Source organism: Argentina silus, assembly GCF_951799395.1.
Source record: "Argentina silus genome assembly, chromosome: 12".
Lineage (NCBI taxonomy): Eukaryota > Metazoa > Chordata > Actinopteri > Argentiniformes > Argentinidae > Argentina > Argentina silus.
Window position 1 is genome coordinate 8,038,891 of NC_139666.1, and position 24,221 is coordinate 8,063,111.

Here is a 24,221-nt window from a genome sequence, read left to right on the forward strand (position 1 = left end):
ACTTCTCTGAACTTCAACCGCAGCAGAACATCGTGTAAACAGCGTGTCGACCGTGAAACGGGCCGCGGCGCAGTCAGTCAGGGTGGTCTTACCGTGGTCTTGTCTGTTGCCATGGGGACGTCGTACATCTCGTTGATGTGGTTGTCTAGGAGACTCTGCTGGGAGTGGGCCTGGATGATCTGGCTCAGGTTCTTCCTGGACTGTTTAGGGGGCAGGGCTGGGGGCTGGCCGTCTACTGTCTCTGGGGATCTACACACACAGACACAGACACACACACAGACACACACACACACACACACAGACACACATACAGACAGTTAGACATCGTACAGTGTTTCAATACCCAAAAGCTGTATGACTAATACTTTTTCTATGATAAGTTCCTTCTCTTTCCCTAAGTTCCAAAACAAACCAGATCCCCATCTACAATCCCAGTCTGTAATGACTCATGTTAAGACCTATTATAACAGCCTTGTGAGTCATCCAGTAGCCAGACTTGCATGGCTTTTGGCTGCACTTCTGTGACCCCTGTTCTCTCTGTGGCCTACAGCACAACTCCTAGTCCTATCATACCTTCTCCAACAGAGCAGCACAGCGTGTGTGTGTGTGTGTGTGTGTGTGTGTGTGTGTGTGTGTGTGAGTGAGTGTGTGTATACTAGGTTGTGTGTGTGTGTGTGTCTCCGTAGGTGTGTGTGTGTGTGTGTGTGTGTGTGTGTGTGTGTGTGTACACTAGGTTGTGTGTGTGTGTGTGTCGGTGTGTGTGTGTGTGTGTGTACACTAGGTTGTGTGTGTGTGTGTGTCGGTGTGTGTGTGTGTGTGTGTGTGTGTACACTAGGTTGTGTGTGTGTATGTACTAGGTTGTGTATATGTGTGTGTGTGTATGTAAGTCCCCAGCTGAGTCACTCAGCCTGAGGGGGCCTAGGGGGAGCAGGGAACAGTCACATCACATTGGCTTTGTTTGGCTTCCTGTGACTGGAGCTGGTGTCACAGTGAAGGGGACACATGGGCCACGAGGTCGACCCGGCGGGAGGGGACAGGCCTCTCCAAAACAAACAACACAACGCTACAAAGCAAACGGCGACACCGACCCAAGCCTCGTCTCCCAGGGATGGAGAGTATCACAGGAATAGTACAACCTCCAGAGCATCCTGTACTTCTCAATCAAATTCTGGACCTACGTACACCTCGAAATGAAAGGAGAAAGCAAACCCCACCAACGTAGCTACGACTGTATACACAAAGGCAAACAATAAGGCCATATTTTTCCCAGAGCACAAGGACAATAGGTCTAGTCGAGTCAATGCTTGTCCCCTTCACAATGCCTGTGGTGTGTCAAAGTCGTCTTTGTTCTTTACAGGTCAGACTCAGGTTAGCCTCGAGGGACAGGCCTCAGGAGGAATGTTGTCCTGGTTTAAGGATCATGTCCTCATAGTACCAAGGTTCCTACTACATGAAACCATATACCCGCAGAGCTAAGGCAAAGTGACAGTGAATATGGTTGTCTTTATGTTTCTTTTTTGAGAAAGAGAGCAACTGTGTCTGTGTGTGTGTGTGTGTGTGTGTCACTGGATATAACAGTGATGCATGCACTCAGGAAGAGTGAGCAGGTGGTTATGTCATCTTTTGGATCAGTGACAGCAAGATGAGCAAATGGTTTGGCACAGAATGTGAGCGCGTGTGTGTGAGCGCATGTGTGTGTGTTTGTGTGTGTGTGTGTGTGTGTGTGTGTGTGTGTGTGTGTGCGTGTGTGTGTGTTTGTCGAGGGGACCATGTGGGAGTGGAACAGCAGCGAAAAGGAAAGTGCATATGGTGTGTGTGTGTGTGTGTGTGTGTGGGCATGTGTACAGTATGTATGGATTAAATATGGAATTTGTAGGAGGTGGAACAATCCCTGGTATATGTTACTTAACATTGTCATTTCAGGCACGTGCCGAGTACACAGTCTTCAAACCTCAGGTGGTGGAGGGGAAAATGCAGTATCTGTAACTGGTGCCTGACTACGCATCGACAAGTAAGAATGTTAACAACGTCCTAGATGCCATCACCCGTAGGTACGACTTAACAGTAACAATGGAACAACGTCCTAGATGCCATCACCCGTAGGTACAACTTAACTTTAGAAAGATGAAAACATCCTTCCTGTTAATGGTCACACAGAGTCTCAGACAAACAGGGAGCAGGGCATCTCATTTCATCCAGACCCAGTCTAATTATAAACAGGCCATTCTTAAAGGGCATCTCAGAGCAGTGGCAGAAGGAACCTAAGAGGGGGGGGGGGGGGGGGGGGGGTAAGTGGGGTTGGGGAGCGGCCTGGCCTGGCTTGGCCTGGCCTGGGTGGTTAACAAGCTGAGCTTAGCCTACCTCGACAGGGTAACCCTACACTTAAGACAGGGCCACTCTCGAACATCAGCGGGTTATATTCTGCGCTAGAGTGACCAGGGTAATTACTGGAGGCCTATGTTTATACCAGTTAAGTCTGTCACAGGCCAATAGCCCGAGTGTATACGACTCCCAAAGACGGGCCAAAGGCCTCGATGTGTTTACCACCACCACCCCCTAACCATGTCAGACCTGCTGAATGGCCTCCATGGCCTGGGAGCTGTAAACACATTTTACAACAGCTTTTTTCAAAGACTCTGTTTCCATTTAGGCCCATTTAAATGACATTTGGAAAGAGTGTGAACTGTAATTGCAAGCCACAGACACACACAAGCAAACAATATATATATATATATATATTTTTTAAAAGCAGCCATTTCAGCAGTGTAAGCAGACAGCCCGGCATTTGTATTGTCAAACCAGCTGAAATGTGGCTTTCATTGATTTCTGTCATGGACTTTAGTGGGCACTTTTAACAGTGGAATCTATGCTGTGTCACCAACTTTCACCCTCATTAAGAACAATAGCAGTGTTTTGCGGGGAGGGCAGAGCTGTTCGCGGACAACTTCAATTAGTTTGTTGTCAGCTTCGCCCACAGCTCTTACTGTGTATTGTATTGACATTCAACTCAATCTACTTTCAGATGGAGTCTCTGGTCCTAACGGAAGGGATTCAAAAGAATCAATATTGTTTGTTTTCGAGAAATTATGATCTCTTTGACCCCTCTTGACACACATTCCTGGCAACTTTGCGGTGATACCATGGAGACAGAGTGTCAAACATGTGGCTCTCTCTTATTGGTTTCTCCCTTAACCAATCACGCTACTGCAGGGGAGAGGCAGTTGACTGAATCTACTTTCACCAACACACCAAAACATCTAAAATCACAAGAGGGAAACTGCATGACACATTTGCAGTCAACTTATTCCGAACAGACTTCATTGAGCGACCAACCCCCCCTTCCTCCCCCGTGCAATGATCACCCTTCATAGTCATCCTCACTACCCTAGTCTGTCCACCAGGGGTCAGACTTACGGGGTGGAGTCCAGGCTGATGCTGTTGGCCTGGGTGGAGGACGCAGACTTGTGGTTGGAGAAGACGGGGAGGCTCGGCGAGGCGTGAATCACATGATCCACCAAGTGACCGACCGAAGACGGGCGCAGCCTCGTCCCCTCCTGCACAAACAACGAGTTCCTGCTGCAAACACAAACAAACAAACAAACAAACAAGATGGACGTCACTATTAGGTGTAAACCAGAGTGCATGTTAATGTGTGTCCACAGGTTTTGAAGACATGAGAAACCAATAATAGAGAGCCACATGTTTTACTCTGTCTCTCCATGGTATCACCACAAAAGTTGCCAGGAATGTGTGTCAAGAGGGGTCTTTGAACTATAACACATTTCGTTCATCTTTTGAGATACATACAGTATGAACGTGCATAAATTTGTTTATCCACCAAGTAGTGAGCAGTGGAATGTCTGGGCCTGTCGTGGGCGGAGGGTTCAGAACTCACTGGTTGGGGGTTCCGGGTGGGGAGCGTGTGGGCAGACTCTGGGTCTCCAGCCTCTCGTCAGAGAGGGAGTTCCTGCTCACCGCTTCCCAGTCCGTCCCGCCCATCAGCTTCCTGGCCAGAGGCTTACTGGGCGACCTAGACAAGAAAACATCAAGTGAGTCACAGGACCACCACACCAAAGGAGGAAGTGATACTGGTGGCCACAGCGGTGGAGGATCACAAGCTCGTGAAGGAGAGACGAGACAGAAGCCTGTCACTTCTCTAAAGCTGTGAGAACTGCTGAGAACCAAATGGAAATAATGAGGCCCTGGACAAGGAGGGGTGATCACCCCCATCAACACCACTAACTCACCCCTTCTCACCCCCTAAGAGTACTGGGCAATAACGAAGCCTAAATGAATGCTAATAACCAGCCTCCCTGTTCGCCATCACGTCCTTCCAAGGGGCCTGTGCATAGCCATTTGAACTATTCTCAGGACCTTGGGCAACAACCTATATTAAGATCTGTCACACTTTGGAGATACTTGACGTGAAGGCGAGAAGAAAGACAGGGAACCAGCTGCGTTCTAGAGGTTCTGTTCATTATCTGGACAAGGAGGGATGATCACCCCCCCCCCCCCCCCCCCGCCACCCACCCCCCATCAACACCACTAACTCACCTCTTTTCACCCTTAAGACAAGGGGCAATAATGAGTGCTGATAACCAGCCCCCCCAGAAGAGAGACAGGGAAACAGGTGAGTCGTAGAGGAGCTGCTCATTACCTGGCGAACACGCGGTCCTTGATGCCCTTGTCCTTGCCGTACTGCACCGACTGCACCTCTGTCCTCCCGCTGCAGAAACAACGTTTCAACAACACCCAAGGAGCCTTTTAGTAACATTCCGCCGCATCTCAGAAGCTCACGTCACGTCACAACGGTGTCTTTAATTATGCAACAAAAAAACGGCCTAAAACCCCCCCCTCCCCCAACCCCCATGGAAGCTCACCGCAAACATTCAACCCATATCAACATTGGAAACAGTTTATATTTATTTGTTGGTGGGCACTATTTCAGAACTATATCTTTGAAGTGAATCAAAATGAATAATTGAAAACATCCTTTTCCCAAAAAAAAAACAGACAAAAAAGGTTTTGAAGGACTGACAAAAACAAGCTGGGCTTTTTTGTGCAGCATTAACAATTCACATGCTTTCCCCAGGATGTGAGCCATGATAGGCAACAGCATAACGCAACTCCCAACTCACTGATGATTGATTCTATTTGTCATGACCTAGCAAACATTTTACCAGAGTTGACATTTCAGTGTGTGTTCATGCATGTATGTGTGCGTGCGTGTGTATGTGGGTGTATGTGGGTGTCTGTGGATGTGTGGGTGTGTATGTAGGTGTGTGTGTCTGTGTGGGTGTGTGCATGTCTGTGTGGGTGTGTGCACGTGCGCATGCAAGCGTGCATGTTTGTGCGTGTGTGAGAGAACTGGGGAGTTCTTTTACCAGTAGCGAAACTTGGAGCCTAGAGTGAAGTAGTGGGCGAAGAAGTTTTTCTGCGGGGGAACAGGCCGATCCAGGCGGAAGAAGGTGTGGTGTTCGACACAAGCTTTCCATAGGTTCTTACAGGCCCGGTAGTTGACCATGTTAAAACCCAGCAGATTCTCCCGCGTCTCATTCTTTGGGGGGGGGGAGGGGGGTGGGGGTGAAAAGGAGGGTTAAATGGAGGGAGAGAGAGAGAGAGTGAGTGAGAACAGTCATGATAAATGAGACAGGACACCATACTGAGGACACCACAGTGTCTGGCACCTCTGAAGCGCATGCTGCAGCCTCCCATCCAGAGCCTCTGTAGGACGCGGTGTGAGCTACATTATATGTTACTCTTTCTGTGGTCTGACCTACTGTAGGGCAAAGGGAGAGTCTGTGTATGTGTGTAGTGTGTGTGTGTGTGTGTGTGTGTGTGTGTGTGTAGTATGTGTGTGTGGTGTCTTGCATGCCTGAGTCTCTGGTAGCAGTTTTTTGGGGAGGTGTAGAGAGGGAAGGGAGGAGTGTGTAGGATTAACGACCATGATCTGTCAGGTTTGTCACGCAAGGACACAGGCAGCAGGGGGTTAATCTCTGTCTGCACCCCCCCCCCCCCCCACCCACAAGGAGGTCTTCGGAGGGGATATGCCGCTTGTTGTGAAGACACCTCCCCCACTACTTGTGCATAACGTAGCCTAGACTGGCCCTGTACGGCTTCTGCTGTACACAACAGAGATTGACAACAGGCCTTTAGGGAAAAACAGGCTTTTCACAAGACTGTAAGCACATTTACGGGAGTGTACTAGCCTCATACTGTACTAGCCTGGAGGATAAAGTACGAAGGCCACTTCATCGCTCACTTGAGACTCGTCCAGGAAAACAAAACAAAAAAAGAAAAAGGGGGGGGAACTTATTTCCTGTTTTGTTTTAGTTTTTAGTGCCGTGACCCATGCTTGAATGACCGGCCGTCATCGTTCTTCCTCGGGGTCGCCGCACCCCCGTCTGCCCGTGAATAACACACTTAGACACCAACGGGCGCCCGCCGTGCCACCGTGCTTTCAGTACGACTGTTCTGGAAGCGGAGAAGTTCTCTGCATCCGTGATTGAGCCGGGCTGTTTTAGGGGATCTATTTTTCCTGGGATTCCAGCGTGGGTGAAACTAACGGTGTTGGTGAAGGGGGAGGAGGGAGGGGGGGTGGTGGGTGGGTGTTGGGGTGTTAGGTGGGGGGCTGCTGGCCTGCAGCGCTTTCGATTCGCCTTCGGATCACGCTTCCCCCCCTGCCACCACACGCAAAATGCATTATCTATTCTCCATAATTAATAGGCAGTTAAGAGGCTCATGCCTGAGTCCTGTGACAGCGGGGCCAGTGATTATGCGTAGCCAGCTACTCAGATAAACAAATACCCAGGGCTCAGCGAGGGGGCTACACGCTTGTTAATGTTGGAAGATGGTTATTTCTGATTGAGATTCATGGCCAGGGAGTAGGAGGGAAGTGACTGCATCAGTAGTGGAGAGACATTAGGAGTACGATAGGACCAGTCCCCTGAGGAGGGAGGCAGTTAGGGGTTTATCACGATTAGGAAACAGCCGTACTGTATTTTACATGATCCAGTCAATTATTGGGTGAGTTTGCAAGATCGCCAGTGTGCTGGAAACAAAGTCACACTCACACACCCTTGTGGGGGCAGAACTTGAATATATTACGGCTGTATGGAGCTGGATAAGTCCCAGTTTCTCTGCAAGTCTATGCAAGACTATTATGACTCGAAACACATAGCTGCGATGAAAAAAAGTATTAAAAAAAAAAAAAGAAAGAAAGAAAAGAAAAAATACCCACCACTTCTCTTCTCAGCTGGATGAAAAACTGCTTGCACTTGAACGATATTTTCACAATCTTCAACCTGAAAGAGAGGAGAAACACAAACAGAACTGCCTCAGTGTCTGTGTCAGTGGCGAGGGGTCCCCTTCACGGCTCAAATCAGAGGCGCTGCAGCTGACATCAAAATGTCTCCTGATCAAGCCTAATCCCCTCCCCCTCCCCCTCCCCCCGCTCCCACTTAGCCATGACTCACAGCTCAGCTAAATATATTTTACATTCTTACTCATGCACACACAGCGTACACACACACACACTCTCTCCCTCTCTCTCTCCCCCCCGCTCTCCCTCTCTCTCTCCCCCCCGCTCTCCCTCTCTCTCTCCCCCCCGCTCTCCCTCTCTCTCTCTCCCCCCCTGCTCTCTCTCTCTCCCTCCCTCCAAGGCAGTGAGTCATGCCCCATCTAAGCGATGCTTATTTGTCAGCCCTTTGCAGACATAAATAGGACCAAGGCAGAATCCACACAACTCAAGATATCAGTGTTCCCTTCTCTTTGTGAGGAGTACACACACACACACCCCAAACAGACACACACACCCCAAACAGACACACACACACACACACACACACACACACACACACACACACACACACACCCTCACACACACTCAACACACACTCAACACACACACTCACACACACCGCCTTTCAGTGGAAGGGATGAGGGAAAGAGAAGGAAAGAGAGAGTGGTCGTTAGGAGCCATACCTCTCACGTGACGGTGACGGACAGCTGTTGCAAAACGCGCCGCCACCGTTAGGAGCCCTAAATTTAGCCTGACTGGAAGCATCTGAGCCAATACACTTAAAATAAGCTGTCTGTGCAACGGCAAGCAGCTGGCTTTAAATAATGGGGAGTGTGTGTACTGTGAGGAGCTGGTGGGGGGTTGGGATTGGGGTGTGTGCGTGTGTGTGTGTTTGGGGTGTGTGTGTGTGTGTGTGTGTGTGTGTGTGTGTGTGTGAGAGCTTTTGGGGTGTGTGTGTGTGAGAGAGAGTTTGGGGTGTGTGTGTGTGTGTGTGTGTGTGTGTGTGTGTGTGTGTGTGTGTGTGTGTGTGTGTGAGAGTTTGGGGTGTGTGTGTGTGAGCTTGGAGTGTGTGTGTGTGTGTGTGTGTGTGTGTGAGAGAGAGAGTTTGGGGTGTGTGTGTGTGTGAGCTTGGAGTGTGTGTGTGTGTATGTGTGTGTGTGTGTGAGAGAGAGAGAGTGTGTGTGTGTGTGTGTGTGTGAAGGGAGGGTGGTGTGGATTATCACTCGTCTTGAGGGGATTTGGGTTGCACCATCCCACCCCTGGCACATATTTACAGTAGCTTCACCAACTCTGCTGAATGTTACAGATTTCTAAGAATTAAAGCTTTTGGCCTCAAAGATGATCGACTAAAGCCTACGCCCCATGGTGTCTGCTCTGAAAGGAGGCTCTGGGAATGGTGATCTGAGGTTTAAAGATTAATATGAAACGTAAACAGTGAATGTCTCAGATGCTAAGAAGAAGAAGATTGATATTTCACAGACACCGTCTTCTAAACGCCTCAGCAAGTCAGCTTCCGAAAAATGATTAAATGATATATTCTGTAGAAATGAATAAACTCTCCTCTCCTTGGTAGCACGCGCACACGCACACGCACAGTACACACTTACAATACGGTGTATCCTCTTTGTGATTACAAACAATTCCCTTGAAGCAGTAATCAAATTCATCCTCTAATTGAAACGGTAACCTCTGTTTGTTTGTGGTAAAATGGGAATCTCCGGCGTGTCACTCACCATGGAAAGCAGTTGATTCGTACCCTGTTCTTGTAAACCACGATCCCTGCTGACATCACCCCAATTAAAATCTCTGTGTTGCTTTGATCCTGGAACAGAGAGGGGGGAGGAAGAGGGGGAGGAAGGAAGGAAGGAAGGAAGGAAGCAAGCAAATCAATGAGGGCCTAAGATTAGGAGTCTAAGCCTCTTGACAGTGTACAGCCTGTTGGGATCCCAAGGCCCAGACTACGGCCATCTTTCTCTCTCTGTGGCAGCAGAGGAGTGGCGGGGGGGGGGGGGTCTGCTCAGGTCCCCAGCTTAAAACTGCCACAACAATGTGTGGTCAGCATCCCAGCTGCCGTGGCAGGCATCCTCCAGCTGGGTGCTGGGTGAGCATGACAGTGGATGAGGTGATTTACCCCATACACACTATGAAGCAGTCTGAGGCCCACAGAAAGGTGCTTCATAAATGCAGTCTATTCACTCTGCAGTCTACAGCACTGGCTGGATGGAGATAAAAAGGAGGAGGCAACTTGACATTCAGAACGGTGTTCAGACCACTTCTCTGTGTCCGACCTCGTCTTTGCATCAACCACTTCTCTTCCTAATGAACCCATTTCCCTGAGAAAAATATCCAGACATCCAAACCCAGACAGACGTATAGAAAGACGCAGCTAAGCGACCTCGCAAAGACACACAGACATCGTCTGGGGTCAAAATAGTCTTGTGTCGTTGCACAAAGAGGGAATCTCTGTCGTTTACAGTCAGGCTGGCCTTGTGACACTGGAGTGCTCTACTGTCTGTGTCTCTCTTCCAGGGGAGGCTGGTGGAGGCGGAAATCGGAGGACGGTGCTCATTGTCGGAGGATGGGCTCGCATTCAAATCCATTCCATTCCGTTACGATGACTCCGTCCTCCGATTTCTGCCTCCACCAGCCTCCACTGGTCTCTTCCCTACACACACTGGACTATGACTGTCTGTGTGAGCTGCGTGGCTCTGCTGTTCCTCATTGGCTTAACTCACCAACTGCCAAAGCATTCCGGAACACTCACCACCTAGAGTGCCAAGTGTTTTACGTGGTGTTTACCTAGCAACAATACTTTTATTGGCTACAAAATGAGGCATCATCATGTATGCATTTCTGGCGATTAAAGCAACCCCTTGGCACTCTGGGACGGTGACAATTCGGGAGACTTCATTCACCCTCGGCATTGAATGAGTTAAAGGCTTTCTGAGGCCCAAGTGGTGAGAGCAGAAGGGACAGGCATACTGTACATTAAAATGACATGCATGGCGTCGCCGCCCCCCCCTCCCCGACCCAGTTCTACCTGCCTAGATTACTGCCTGCACTGCTATGGAACAGTGGTGTGTAATCAGGGTTGCCCTGGAAAGTGGCTTTTCTGCTGTAGCTGTGGCAGTGAAGCGGGCGGGGGTGGCTCGACTGTATCCAGGACGTACAAAAATATACCCACACAGACACACACACACACACACACACACGTATGCACACACACACACACACACACACACACACACAGGGGAGCAGCCTTACCCTTGCATAGTGCAATTCCACTCCGTACAGTTCCAGCGTCCGTGCTGTGTTCAGGTAATTAAACTCTGACTGGGCAGGAGACAGACCACTGGGAAGAAGAGAGAGAGAGAGAAGGTGAGAGAGGCAGCAATAAAGGAGAGACACAGAGGTGTAAAAGAAGATAGAGGACAGACTCAGCATGACGCCCATTCACTGAAGTTCAGAGAGACAGAGAGAGAGAGAGAGAGAGAGAGAGAGAGAAAGAGGGCTGCCGGTCTGCTAAGGTTTGGTGGGGAGGTGTGTGTGTGTGTGTGTGTGTGTGTGTGGGGAGGGGGGGGGGGGGTTCTACCTGTGCTGCTGGTGGTGTTTGGTGACCTCCTTGTCGAAGCCTTGGGGCGGGTTGGGGAACAAGCAGAACTCTGAGAGGTAACCAGGTGCATGCTCCGAGTCACTGTAGTCCCCCAGCTCAGCTACGCAGAGAGAGAGAGAGAGGGAGAGGGAGAGAGAGAGAGAGAGAGAGGGAGGGAGAGGGGTGGGAAGAGGGGGATAGAGAAGGTTAAGTTTAAGTGTGTGTGAGATGATGACGGTTCTGTAATATCTGCACAATTCCCCTTGAGAGGGTTAATGTAGTCGTACCGGATTGGATTGTGTTTATCTGTGAATAACTAGACCACAGTGAATGAACGTACTGCTTCAACCGAGGTATTAATAGAAGCGAGGAAGGGAACTGAAAACCTGGGTTCTGGTGTCTATTCATGAAAAGAGACAGGTGATAACGCATTCCCATGCTCCTCCAGCCGTTCCAGCATGTACAGTACCAGTCAAAAGTTTGGACGCACCTCGCCAAGAGTGTGCGAAGCTGTCATCAAAGCAAAAGGTGGCTACTTTGAAGAATCTAAAACATAAACCTGGTTTCTGGTTTGTTTAACACTTTTTTTGTTTACTACATAATTCCATATGTGTTCCTTCCTAGTTTCGATGTCTTCAATATGAATCTACAACGTAGGAAACAATCAAAAGAAAAGAAAAACCATTGAAGGAGAAGGTGTGTCCAAACTTTTGACCGGTACTGTACTTGTAAGTGGCTGTGGGCTATTGGCTTGCGGTCGTGTGTGTGAGAAGCGGCCTCAATTCATACGAGCGCACCGCTTAACCACCGGTTCACGACCATATTGACAAACGGATCAATTCAAAACGGGGTTATTGAAGACGCGCACACAAAAGAACCACAACGTATAGCAAAGCGGTCAACTGCCCACGGATGTTTGCGTGTGCACCATGGAAGACAAACAAAACAGTACTGTACAACAACAAGGACGTGAAGGCTTTCAGTAGAATGCGTTCCTAGACATGGTTTAATTCAATCAGCCTTACCACTTTCGCGAAACTAACCGAATTACCAGCATTCACTGTTCCGTCCTGTTCTTCCCATAGTAATAATAATAATAATAGATGCCATTTAGCTGACGCTTTTATCCAAAGCGACTTACATTACAGTGAGTGCATCCATTTTTCAGTATATAGGGTCCCAGCGGGAATCGAACCCCCAACCTAAGTGTTGTTAGCGCCATGTTCTACCGACTGAGCCACAGAGGACCACGTGGTACACATTAATCTTCATAATCGGGGCAGACGTGGAGCCGAGGGAGAAATCTGGACACGGACACGGTTGTGTGTGTGATGTGATGTGATGTTGGAGGTCCAGTGCCAGTTCAAATCCCTCTGACCTATATAGCAGTGGAATTCCACACAGTAAAAGCCCTGGAGAGTTTGGAGAGCAGTGTTGAGCGGAGTGAAGCACTCCGGTGGGAATAGACAGACCAAATAGGCTCCGGTCGCTGCAGTCTGTCAGGAGTCATTATTCAGGTCAGGCTAGGGACAGAGGCTGGCAGGGCAGGACACGCTCCCCAGGCTAGAGGGCCATGACAGAGGGAGCCGGGCTGTGCTAGGCTAGGCTAGGCTATAATCAGCCAGGCTAGGAACCACAACACAGGGAGGTCACTCCCTGTGTCCTCAACACAGGGAGGTCACTCTGCTAGGCTAGGCTAGGCTAGGCTAAGATAGGCTAAAATGAGCCAGGCTCGGGGCCACAACACAGGGAGCCAGGGTCACTAGGCAAGGCTAGGCTAGGCTAGCACGTCCAATACTGAGCCAGGCTAGATTGGGATGACCAGTGGACTGAATGTGGTGGTTGTACACACAGTGGTCTGCTATACATGATTGGCAGAAGGCCAGTCACACTCCAACAACAGAGTCACACACACACACACAGATAAATTGAGGACAAAAAACTGTGTGGAAAACACACTAATTATAAATACATTACTGCTGTTGCCCTGAACTGCTTTCGCGTACCGGGTTTGGGGCATAAAGAGTGGATTATGGCTGATTTCAGGCTCCACTGAAAACTGCTTGTCTCATTGGGAGAGGGGGATGAGAGAATAAATTGGATTTGACGTGGTAAATGTTATGCAAGCGTCCATAACAAAGAGTGACTATTGGTAATCATGAGAAGCTCTGATGAGTACGCTGACCCTAATAGAAAGGGTTCCACACAACTTGCCTTGATGTTCTCACAATAAAAGCAATTGAATAACCCACGGTAATCACCAGGGTGCAGCTACCATGGGAAGATCATGTTCCTGATAATTAACATCCTTATCTTGAGTGCATGGGAGGTGAAGGATACTTACATTGAACAGCATAGGATGCCAGGAGCGCGGCAGTGTTGTGCGGACAGGGCAGTCTGAGGGGCACACATCACACACACAAAATTGATTCAGTTGGATCAATGAGAAAATCGATAAAGCTTTTCTCAGCGGCCGCCACGGTTACTACTGGCCCATTGGCACGAGAGTAATGACTGTAGGCCGAGGCTGTAGTGCAGGGGAGGCTGGTGGAGGTAGAAGTGAGGACAGGCTCATTGTAATGCATGGATTGAAATGCGGAGCGGTGTCTAACACGTGTGTTCGACTGCATTCGATGTATTACAATGAGCCCATCCTCCGATTTCTACCTCCACCAGCCTCCCCTGCTGTCGTGGTAGCCTCATATGTAACTGTAAGGACAGCAAACTCACCTTCCAGTCAGTATGTCCTGCTTCAGCTGGAGAAAATACTGGTACCTATGGAGAAACGTGCATTACATCAGAAACAACGTCATAGGCTCCTGGAAATATCGAAATAACGGTCATGTGAACACAGTCTATGGTCAACTCTACACAGAGCCTTGCATTGGGATGTTTCCTATATTTAGTGTTCAAGAGTGTACCGTAGTCACGAAAACAACATTCACACGGCTCTTTGTATCTCGGCGATACAAAGTGAACCTCGTCTTGATAAGGCTGGTGAAGCAAGGTCACGTCTGAGTGCATGGATTCAATAAGCAGCACCAGAGTCACCAGACTAGTTGCAACTCTGTCTTAATTGACCATGAACTCCTCCTCTGGCCAGGCTCTTCCACAGACAGCCCCCCTTGTTCCTCTCTGCTTGCTACTCCGAGTCCAATAAAAAAGGAGTCTACCAGCACTGTGGGTTAATATACAATATAATATATGCCATTTAGCTGACGCTTTTATCCAAAGCGACTTACATTGCAGTGAGTGCATACATTTCAGTATATAGGAATCAAACCCAACAACCTAAGCGTTGTTAGCGCCATGCTCGGTTGGACAACGTTGGTCAGACTCCATTGTTTATCTCATCTAACTGATAGCAAGCTCTTAAACCCTACAGGGCCCTAAGCAGTTTAGTCTATTCATCCTATTTAGACGAATTAGAAGCTTTGATGGGGCTTTTGTACGTGTAATTGTTTAATACTCGTCTTTGGTTTAAAAGAGACCCTATAGCACGTAATCTCCTTAGCCTTTTCTCAATTGTTAGGAAAACGACTCTTCTCGCGTCCTCTCCTCCGTCCCCCACCCGCGTCCCACTGAACACGCATCGGAGGAGAAGATCTAGGTTCCTCCCCTGACATATTCTCTCCTCCCCGGCTTTTTGAGGACGAAGCGAGGGGAGGACGGGGGGAGGAGGCGCGCCACACTGTGCTCACCTGGTGTACTCCTCCTGTAGTTTGTTAGGGTCCGTCACGAAGAACTTCACCCTAAAGCTCAGGTTATGCGGCGATCCCCCTGAAACAAACAAAGATGATAAATCATTTCTGAACAAGTGAATATTCCATTAACACTGTGCTTCTTATATCTGAGGAAAGTTTCCAAGTGGACCAATAAAATGCTCATTCAGTCGTCCATCCACCCATCCATCCATTCAATCATTCATTCATTCATTCATTCATTCAATCACTCAGTCATCCATCTATCCACCCATCCATCCATTCATTCAATCATTCAGTCATCCATCCATCCATCCACCCATCCATTCATTCATTCATTCATTCATTCATTCCAAAAACAGTAATTGCAGGTCACGGTGACGTAAGCGTAAATTCCACCTACTTTTCAGCTGCTTCCTGATGGGTTTGTTTGGATCCAGCCACCTCTGTAAAATATTGATGAAGAGAAACTCAATGACACCATACTAGTTCCTCAGCAACCCTACTGCCACTCAATAATTCACCACCAACCACCCCCCTCCCAACCACCCCCCACCCAACTACGCCCCCACCCACCCACCACCCACCCTGCCAGATGGGAAAAGTAGCCTGTTGATCTATAGCTACCACAGTGCAAGCAAATTCTCACACACACACACACACACACACACACACACACACACACACACACACACACACACACACACACACACACACACACACACACACACACACACACACACACACACACACACACACACACACACCTCCTGCTAATTCTAACACTGGTCTGGATCAGTGAGCACAATGCTGTGGTATAACTGGCTCACCACACTGTGTGTCCTCAAACTACCATTAACATCAATGGAGGCTTCCAATAATAGATGAATGGAAGGTGGCTTGTATGAATTGAAGAAGTTTACTCTAACCTTGCAGATACAAATATAGCACTAGTGAAAGGGAACCATGTAAGAGCAGGAATTACAGTACTGCCACTTGACTAGCGCTGCGCTGAATAGCGTATGGAGTGTAAATGGTGCTTTATCGGAGCGAGGCTGCTGACCTTTGCACTCACCAGACTGTCGGAGGAGTCGTCAGCCAGATGCAGACCGAAGTAGTCCCTCTCTGTCAGCTCCAGGTGTTTAAACACTACATCCAGCAGGATCTGACCGTGGTCGTGCTTCTGCAGAGGGAGAGAGGGGGAGAGAGAGAGAGAGAGAGAGAGAGAAAAAGAAGAAAGAAAAAGACAAAGAGTGAGGATTACCTGTGTGAAACACAAACCAGTCGACAGCCATTGAAGGGGAGAGTGAGTGTGACCGGTCCTACAGCCAACTCAGAATCACAATCACAATCCTTTTATTTGTATAAGTATATTTACACATACAGGAAATTGACTTGGTGAGGTTGGTGCATAGGACGTAAAAAAACAACAATACATTGAACAAAAAAATATGAACAAAAATATGAACAAAAAAATGTACAAATAGCAAAATATGAACAAAAAAACAGCAAAACATTTACAAAATAGAACCATCAATGATGTAGGCCGAACAATAAATTATGTAGGCCTACTATAACTACAGCCCTGTGCCCGGCCCCAGTTTTTCCTGGGAAGCCTCCACGGCAACAGGCACGGGTCTAGAGAGGTTCCCGGGAGAGAAACGGTGACAAACACTCTCCTCCCTGCAGCGCTACCACCATCCTCTCTTCTCCCTCTCCTCTCTCTCTCTCTCTCTCACTCACTCACTCACTCACTCCCTCCGCCTCTCTTCCTCCCCTGGCGGCACACCGTGGCGTGCCACTACGGCCAGCGCGGGGACAGTAGTGTTGACACGGCGGTCCGCTGGGAGAGAGAGGGCGGTCTGGCAGCCCCGGGCCCACGTCGGTGTCATCGCTCCCAGGCGGCAGTCTGGGCCGCTCCGCTCTGCGCTTCTGTCAAACGTGCGCTGACAGCGTGAGGAAACACAGCCCCCCCCCCCCCCCCACCCACCTCTGCCTCACGTCACTGCGTTTAGCATCAACCCCTGGCTGGAGGACACCGAGCGATGGGGACTGGCTCTCTCTCGCTGCCACTGATGCCCCGCCGTCTAGAGCCTCTGCTGGGGTTAGTAGGTCGCCCCGGATAGGCAAACTGGAACGCAGCGAAACCGCCATGATGCTAACGGCGAGACTAGCGCCCGACGCATAAGCGCAGATTAACATGATGAATAATAAAAGGTGGGAGTGGGAGAAGAGGAGGAGACAGATGGGCCGATGGAGAGAGGAACGTGACCCCGACCTCACTGGGTCATGTGCCCTCTTGACCCTGGCTAACGCACCAATCGGATCGCTCTCTGCTGAGAGCACGGGGCTTACTTATGCATGGAGAGGCCCAGCGCCAGACGTCAAAAGGGGGGCACACACATCGTACAACACACACTGTATATGGAGACTGAACACACACACACACTGTATATATAGACTGAACACACACACACACACACACACACACACACACACACACACACACACACACACACACACACACACACACACACACACACACACACACAATGCCTGAGCAGTTGACCTAATCTTGGGGGATGTGACATATTGCATGGGTAGCACATAGAAATTCACACAGTTGACTCAAAGCTCGGGCCAACTCAGCCAATTAACCATGTGGCTGACATTCAGCCATATGAATGGGCTGGGAAAGAATTCTCTCATTTCATAACACGACTTCTAAGGAGAGTTTGGAAGGAGGTGTTTATTGCATAATGGGATCACGAAAAACTATTTGGAGGAAGAAGCGCACATTCCTGCAGCTCATGTCCTCATCTATTCACAGATACTACTGTGGTACAATGTATCAGTGTGTGTGTGTGTGTGTGTGTGTGTGTGTGTGTTTGTGTGTGTGTGTGTGTAGTCTAGATATACTGTGTGTGTGTGTGTATGTGTGTTTGTATGTGTGTGTGGGTGTGCGTGTGTTCAGTCTAGATATACTGTGTGTGTGTGTGTGTGTGTGGTAGTCTGAAGTGGGTTTTCTGGCTGGATGTGGGAGCTTTCTGTGGCGTTTCTGGAGCGAGCTCTCAGGCGGTCTTCTCCACTAGTATTCTAAAAGCGTCGGGACAAATGTGCAAATGCAGCCAGAGCCAACAGCCCTGCATTATTTAAATGGTGGCAGGGACAAGCACACACACACACACACACACACACACACACGCACACGCACACGCACACGCACACGCACACGCACACGCACACACACAATAGGCAAATCCAAACATTTTTCACATTGCATGTCAGTTAACCACTTTCTCTTTGAGGTTGCGAGAGTGGGCCAGCTAGATTAACGTGGGCCTTGAAAGATCCTTCAGTTATCTCAGAGAGAGCTGTGAATTACAGAGAGAGCTACAAGCCCAGTCTCTGTGGAGCACAATGGCAATAGGCCAGGGCTCTGATCCCCACTAAAGCCTGGGAGAGAGGGAGGGAGAGAGAGAGGGAGAGAGAGAGAGAGAGAGAGAGAGAGAGAGAGAGAGAGAGAGAGAAGAGAGAGAGAGAGGGGAGAGAGAGAGAGAGAGAGAGAGAGAGAGAGAGAGAGAGAGAGAGAGAGAAGAAACGAGTGGGGGTGATTGACGACCCGGCAGAGCGAAACAAACAGTCTTTGTGCTGATCTTCATCAATCCCCCCCCCTCTGAGAGGAGAGGAGAGGAGAGAAGAGGAGAGGAGAGGAGAGGAGAGAGAGGAGAGGAGAGAGAGGCTGAGATGGTGTGAGGACAACTGGAGTCGTGAGGGAGAAGGGAAAAGAGAGGAAAAATAAACTCTATGTTCCATGTTTGGGTGAAGGCAGGCAGGGGGGGTCTGAATGGAATTAGTCAAACAGACCTCTAATAAGGGGTCGCTGCATAAACGTCTGGTGAAAAGAATAGAGGAATGCGAAAACATGTAGGCTAGGTCTAAACACCAAGCACTGTGAACATGAATCAACCGGATTCATCTAGAACATCGTTAAGCGTCTACAGAGAGGGAGATGGATCCCTGGTGTGTGAATAGGAGGCTCGGGGGCACTTGAGTGTGTGCATGGATGAGGTATGAGGGAAATGTAGAGAGACATGAGGCAGCTTGTCCAGGAGCAGAGGTAGACAGGCAGGCAGGCAGGCAGGGGAGTGTCTGTGTCTCTGTGTGTCTCTCTCTCTCTCTCTCTCTCCCCTCCCTCTCTCTCTCTCTCTCCCTCTCTCCCTCCCCCCCCTCTCTCCCCCCCCCTCTCTCTCTCTCCCCTCCCTCTCTCTCTCCCTCCCTCTCTCCCGAAGGTGGGGCCGGGGGTTGGGGCATGACTGGGGCATGGGGCTACCCACACAGACACATACTGTACACAGGAGGACACCATATACGGGTATCCAGCATTGTATACACACAAACACAAACACACGCACACTCCACACACAACACCACGCACACACACACACCCTTCAGGCTTGCCTTGCACACATGCGGCGATCGAGCAAAAACCCTATCCCACCCACCTCCAACCACACACACACACACACACACACACACAAATACATCCCAAGAATGGAAATATTTACCGTGACCACCTGTCTTTTACACCAACAATCGCTCACGCCCTTAGTTAGATACCCTCTTGACCCCCCCCCCCCCCCCAACTCCCCCCATCCAGAGGAATAACCAGGGAATGTCACTCACTGAGGGTTGGCCAAATGCGATCAATTGAACTCTTGTTACGTCGCAGAGTACAAATCGATGTGTGACCGCGGGGAAAGGAGGAAATCCGAGGGAAGCTGATCTTGATTCATCGTGTACAGTAACGGATTCAAGGCCGGGTCACATGTTCTTGCTCTATCGCTGGGCAGCAGATGGCGGTTATATCAAACTGACAAGAATCTTTCCAGATTCATCGGGAGGTTACATAACCTGCAGTGCGGGGCAGAGTTTGCATAATCACATTGATATTAATATTGACATCGGATATGATTGTGTAATGGGGCCTGCCCGGGCCTCGCCACACAGCCCAATAATCCTGAAACGCTTGTTTGGAGGGAGGCTTTTCCTCTGACTGAATAATGACAGAAGTGAAAACAATTGTCCTGTGGCAAACATGTCTCTCCTGTGGCCGCCTCTCTTTCGCAAACCATGTCGCAGTCACTCCTCCCTTTCGCGAGGGAAGACACTGGTGTTGCAATCACCAGAAGACTATGATTTTCCTGTCCTGATTGGCACTGTGTGTGTGTGTGTTTGTATGGTGTGTGTGTGTGTGTGTGTGTGTGTATACCTGCGTGTGTATGTTTGCGTGCGTGCATGCCTGTGTGTGTGTGTGCACATGCGTGCATGCCTCTCTGTGTGTGTGTGTGTGTGTGTGTGTGTGTGTGTCTATTCGTGTGGTGTGTGTCGTAGACGGAGACGCTATGTGCGAGTATGTACTTGACTGTGCAGCAGCCTTCGGGAGGCTCCTCTGTAAGCAGGAATGTTAGGCATTCCACGGTGAGAGGGCTGTAGCCCCCCCCCCCAACCCCCCACAGCCCCCCCCCCCACAGGATGAGAGGAGCGGCTGGCTGGGGACAGCTCTAGCTCGGATTCTAAAGAAGCCGTGTTCTTTCTTACGGTCCCCACTGACACATGGTAAAGAGTTCCACAGGCTTTTATGTCATTGCACTCAAAGAATGAAGATCAACCAAAACAAAATAAGGGCCGACACGTCTTCTGTAGTAGAGACAGTTAAACGGGCCAGTGTTGGAACATTAAGAGCCCCTTGAAGTGGATCTGTAAACAGACACAAGAGGCTGCAGTACTTACGTTAACTTTGAAGGCTTGGACGGTGTTGTCCAAGAGAAGGATGTTGCAGACCACCTCCGTGTGCTGCCTGTCGCGTGCCAGCTCCGACGCCCGGACATTGTAGGATCTGCCAGCAGGCAACCGGAAGCGTGCGGTCATTACGGTCCAACCAGGGTCTGTGAGAGAGAGAGAGAAGAGAGAGAGATAGACAGGGCTGTGAGAAAACTGACACCCAGGCTCTACCAGATAATGAACACTCACAAGTTTCATTTCTAAAAACAACTCATTTAAAAAACAATCCGTCAGAACAGGGTACGAGTCAAAATGGCAAGCTACGTCCAAATCAGATGGAAACACAGTCTATTCTCCCCCGTAATGCTGATATTAGCACACAGCGGCTACAAGCCTGAACAGGCACAGGGGGGCAACAAGTGCTTCATGTGAAAAGAATGAAAATGAATAGGCAGTGCGTGCTGAATGAGATGCCATTCCATGTGAACTCTCAGATGGAAACCAAATGCACATAAAGACACACACACACACACACCCACACACACACAGCCACGACTACAGCAATCATCCCCTCGAGATAGGATAGGCCTACATAAGCACCCCCCCCCCCCCTCACCCCCTTTTCGTTTAAACTCGACGGATCCATCTGGAAGATTTTCGTTGCGTTCCTGAGCTGTTGTCACGATCAGGGCCATTTCTGATGGCGAGTGGCAGGACATTGGCATGATGTGTGAAAGTGAGATGAGATGAGATGAATACAGATGTTGCAGGGGGAGCCCAGGGGCCACACTCCATAGTGGACCACTGCAGACATGAGAATTACAACAGCACTCCCACAAACCAGCCTACCATGTAGCCCTACTTTTTCCTGCGTTTCTGGGAACACACAATCATCCATGGAGGGGTTCCATCACCAACACACACCAGATTCATTCTACGTGGTCCTCTGTGGCTCAGTTGGTAGAGCATGGCACTAACAACGCTTAGGTTGTGGGTGTGATTCCTGCTCGGACCATATATACTCAAATGTACGTACTCACTGCAATGTAAGTCGTTTTGGATAAAAGCGTCAGCAAAATGGCATATATATATATGGTCTATAACTGTTCCTCCTAGGCCTCTCACGGAGCCGATTGATCATGTGGTGGTTAAGAGTATTATCTGTTAAGAGCTAGATGGCTGATAAACAAGTCTTGGTCTATATGTGTTTATAGACTGTGTTCTAGGCGCAGGGGATACTTGGGAAAGATTAGTGTTGCCATTTAAGAAGGCGCCAGCCCCAAGGATTACTTATGGCTGTAAACCCATAGGTCTATCTGTGACATGACCTGATACAGTTTTACATAGTAAACTTAAAAAAAAAAAAACTAAAAAAAAAACTTGACTATCTCTCTGGGTCAGGTCTAATCACGTCAACTTAGTTGATGGCGGTTACAGCGATGTGAAAGGGAGTCATCTGCAATCGAGCGTCCGGCAGAGCGGAGAGTCTCTCCGTCTCCGTCAGGCCTGCAGCTCCGCGGCAGCCTGCTCACCCTCACAACCGTGGTGTCATCGTGTCAGACATGTTGGCCAGTGAATCGGGCGGATTGGCGAGCGGAGACGAGAGGGGAAGTCATGTGGAAGCGTTGTCGCTGCGGCTGGCAGCTCTGTGACACACAGCTATGGGCTGTTCTGTTCTCTTCAGCCTCTCAGCTGAGCGCCTGCCCCGAGCCCCCAGGACGACCAGGAGCCAGAATAGCTTTTCATTATAATCCAGGCACTGAACCACCATCTAAACTACGGTGATGGAGCTGTAGTGAGACTGCAGTGAGCGGGGCCGGAGTGTGTGTGTACGAACCACAGAAAAATAGGAACTGCCTTCCAAAAAGAACTCCCTGTACATTCCTCAATTCCTTCTTCATTTCTGAATGTCTGTGTGATTGTGAAGCTTCCTCACTGATGCTCAACATGCGAGTCAACCAGAGGCTGGCGCCACAGCTAAGGCTTGTCCTGCACACATGACCAGGTCCCAGTGAGAACTCAGACCCAGCAGAGCGCTCTACCAGGCACAGCACCGGGACAGGACAGGACAGGGCGGCTAAGCTCTCCATCCTGGGAGAACGTTCCGGAAGCGTGCTTCCATTATTGCTTCCTCCAGTCAGCAGAGCTTACAAACACACTGGACCCTGGCTCTGCACTCTGCATGTGTGTGGGGCTGGGCCTCTTGACCCCAGAGCTTCCCTCACCGGTGGGATCCTCCGGTCCTCTCCGCTTATTACAAACACAGACGCCCAGCAGCCTTCCTGTCCCCTCCCCCTCTCCCCCCGTCCCCCGTCCCCTCCCCAGAACTACCATCAACAGGGACAAACCTCTGCAAAGGAAAGATGTGTGTCCTCACAACAAATACTTTGTTTGGTTTATGACAGTACAGATTAGAGAATATGAAGAAAAGCTCAAAGGAATCGCACGCGCGACATCCCTCACAGCAGAGAGCAGCAGGCTGCACACCAGAACTGAGACAGCATTTGAGGAACAGCAAAAAGCACTGCATCATTCAACACATGAGCTACAGAAGACCGGGACACACCCGAGACTTTCTGCCAAGATACTGTAGCTGGTGACCTTGTTGTATGTGACAACAATTAAGAATAGAAAGGCTTGTTTAAGACAGGGAGATTACCACTGCTTCAGTAGTATGGAAGAAATAGGCTAGGCCTAGCTAGTAGCTCTAGTCGGAGTAGGCTATGTACTGTAGGACTGGGCACACAGACAACATTAGAGGGGGGACTGGGCACACAGACAACATTGGGCAGAATGTATCATTTCCTGGAGGGGGTGCCTAGGAATGTGGATAGCATTTGACCTCTGACCTTTGTAGACAGCAGGACACCACCTATTGTGCGGTCTGCATTTTAGCTGTGTAATAAAACAAACTGTTCCACTACGTACGATGTACAGCTACAGTACATAACAGCATGTCATCTAGTTAGGCCTGGTTACTACCAGATAACCAGCTGCACCATAAAATGGGAGCGATTGGTCAGACCACGTAAACATGACAGCAAAGAGACGGAGAGAGATGAGGAGGATGAGCATACAAGATGAGGAATGCCGTGGAGAATGACTGCACTGAAATCCTTGTCACAGAGTAACTAGATTTATGGTCAATGAAAGCAGTTTGTTTTTCGTCCATTGGCATTCATTGTTTTAAGGACATTGAACCACTGTTCGTTTGCCCTTGAGCAAACTGAGCGGGCGATCGGCAATGGAGACATTACGAACACAGATTACGAAACATTTTGCAGAGAAAGCAAAAATATCTTGGCTGGCATTTGCAACAGGACACCAGTGAGGGTTCTTCCCACTGAAGAGTTGCTGTCAAAACAGGGCTGGAGCAAAATCTCTCTGACAGTGCTTAGGCCACAATGAATACACTTATGACTAAGTAAGAATGTGATTGGTTCAGCACAATAACTATTTGTCCAAGCCACACTGCTTCTTAGACCATCAGAAAAACATAAATATTGTATAAAATCCCACAGATTTGAATGGAAATGTGTAGTGTAATTTGTGACAGCTACTTTACAAGCAAATGCCTGTTAATATGTTATGGGAACTTGGAAATCGTAAATAATAGGCCAACTAGGGTCTCAATTGAAAATACGGTAACACTGTAAAGCACGGGGCACTCTAGGTGACAAGGAATATAAAGCTAGAGTTACTCTGCTTAACAACCAGTAGCTAGGATCATGTTCTGGAATACTCCGGGGGCCCAGGGAGACTTGTACCTTCTGGTCTCAGTGGGATTCCTCCCCCGTCTCCGACTCCTCGTCTCTCCTCCCTGCCCCCTTCTTCCTCCCATTCT

At 49.3% G+C, this 24,221-nt stretch overlaps 1 protein-coding gene across 1 annotated transcript in view; it reads right to left on the minus strand.

The window, feature by feature from the left end:
• ptpn4a (protein tyrosine phosphatase non-receptor type 4a) overlaps positions 1–24,221 on the minus strand; it is a 47,421-nt gene that overhangs the window by 10,410 nt on the left and 12,790 nt on the right. The window contains exons 2-16 of the mRNA XM_083681763.1: positions 20,387–20,541; positions 15,669–15,776; positions 14,997–15,039; positions 14,594–14,672; positions 13,623–13,667; positions 13,237–13,289; positions 10,893–11,013; positions 10,565–10,652; positions 9,034–9,122; positions 7,241–7,304; positions 5,385–5,557; positions 4,658–4,726; positions 3,896–4,030; positions 3,415–3,576; positions 93–249 (exon numbers count right to left, since the gene is read on the minus strand). Coding sequence (XP_083537889.1) covers positions 93–249; positions 3,415–3,576; positions 3,896–4,030; positions 4,658–4,726; positions 5,385–5,557; positions 7,241–7,304; positions 9,034–9,122; positions 10,565–10,652; positions 10,893–11,013; positions 13,237–13,289; positions 13,623–13,667; positions 14,594–14,672; positions 14,997–15,039; positions 15,669–15,776; positions 20,387–20,524 — 1,524 coding nt within the window. The 5' untranslated portion in view covers positions 20,525–20,541. The remainder of the gene's footprint in view (positions 1–92; positions 250–3,414; positions 3,577–3,895; positions 4,031–4,657; positions 4,727–5,384; positions 5,558–7,240; positions 7,305–9,033; positions 9,123–10,564; positions 10,653–10,892; positions 11,014–13,236; positions 13,290–13,622; positions 13,668–14,593; positions 14,673–14,996; positions 15,040–15,668; positions 15,777–20,386; positions 20,542–24,221) is intronic.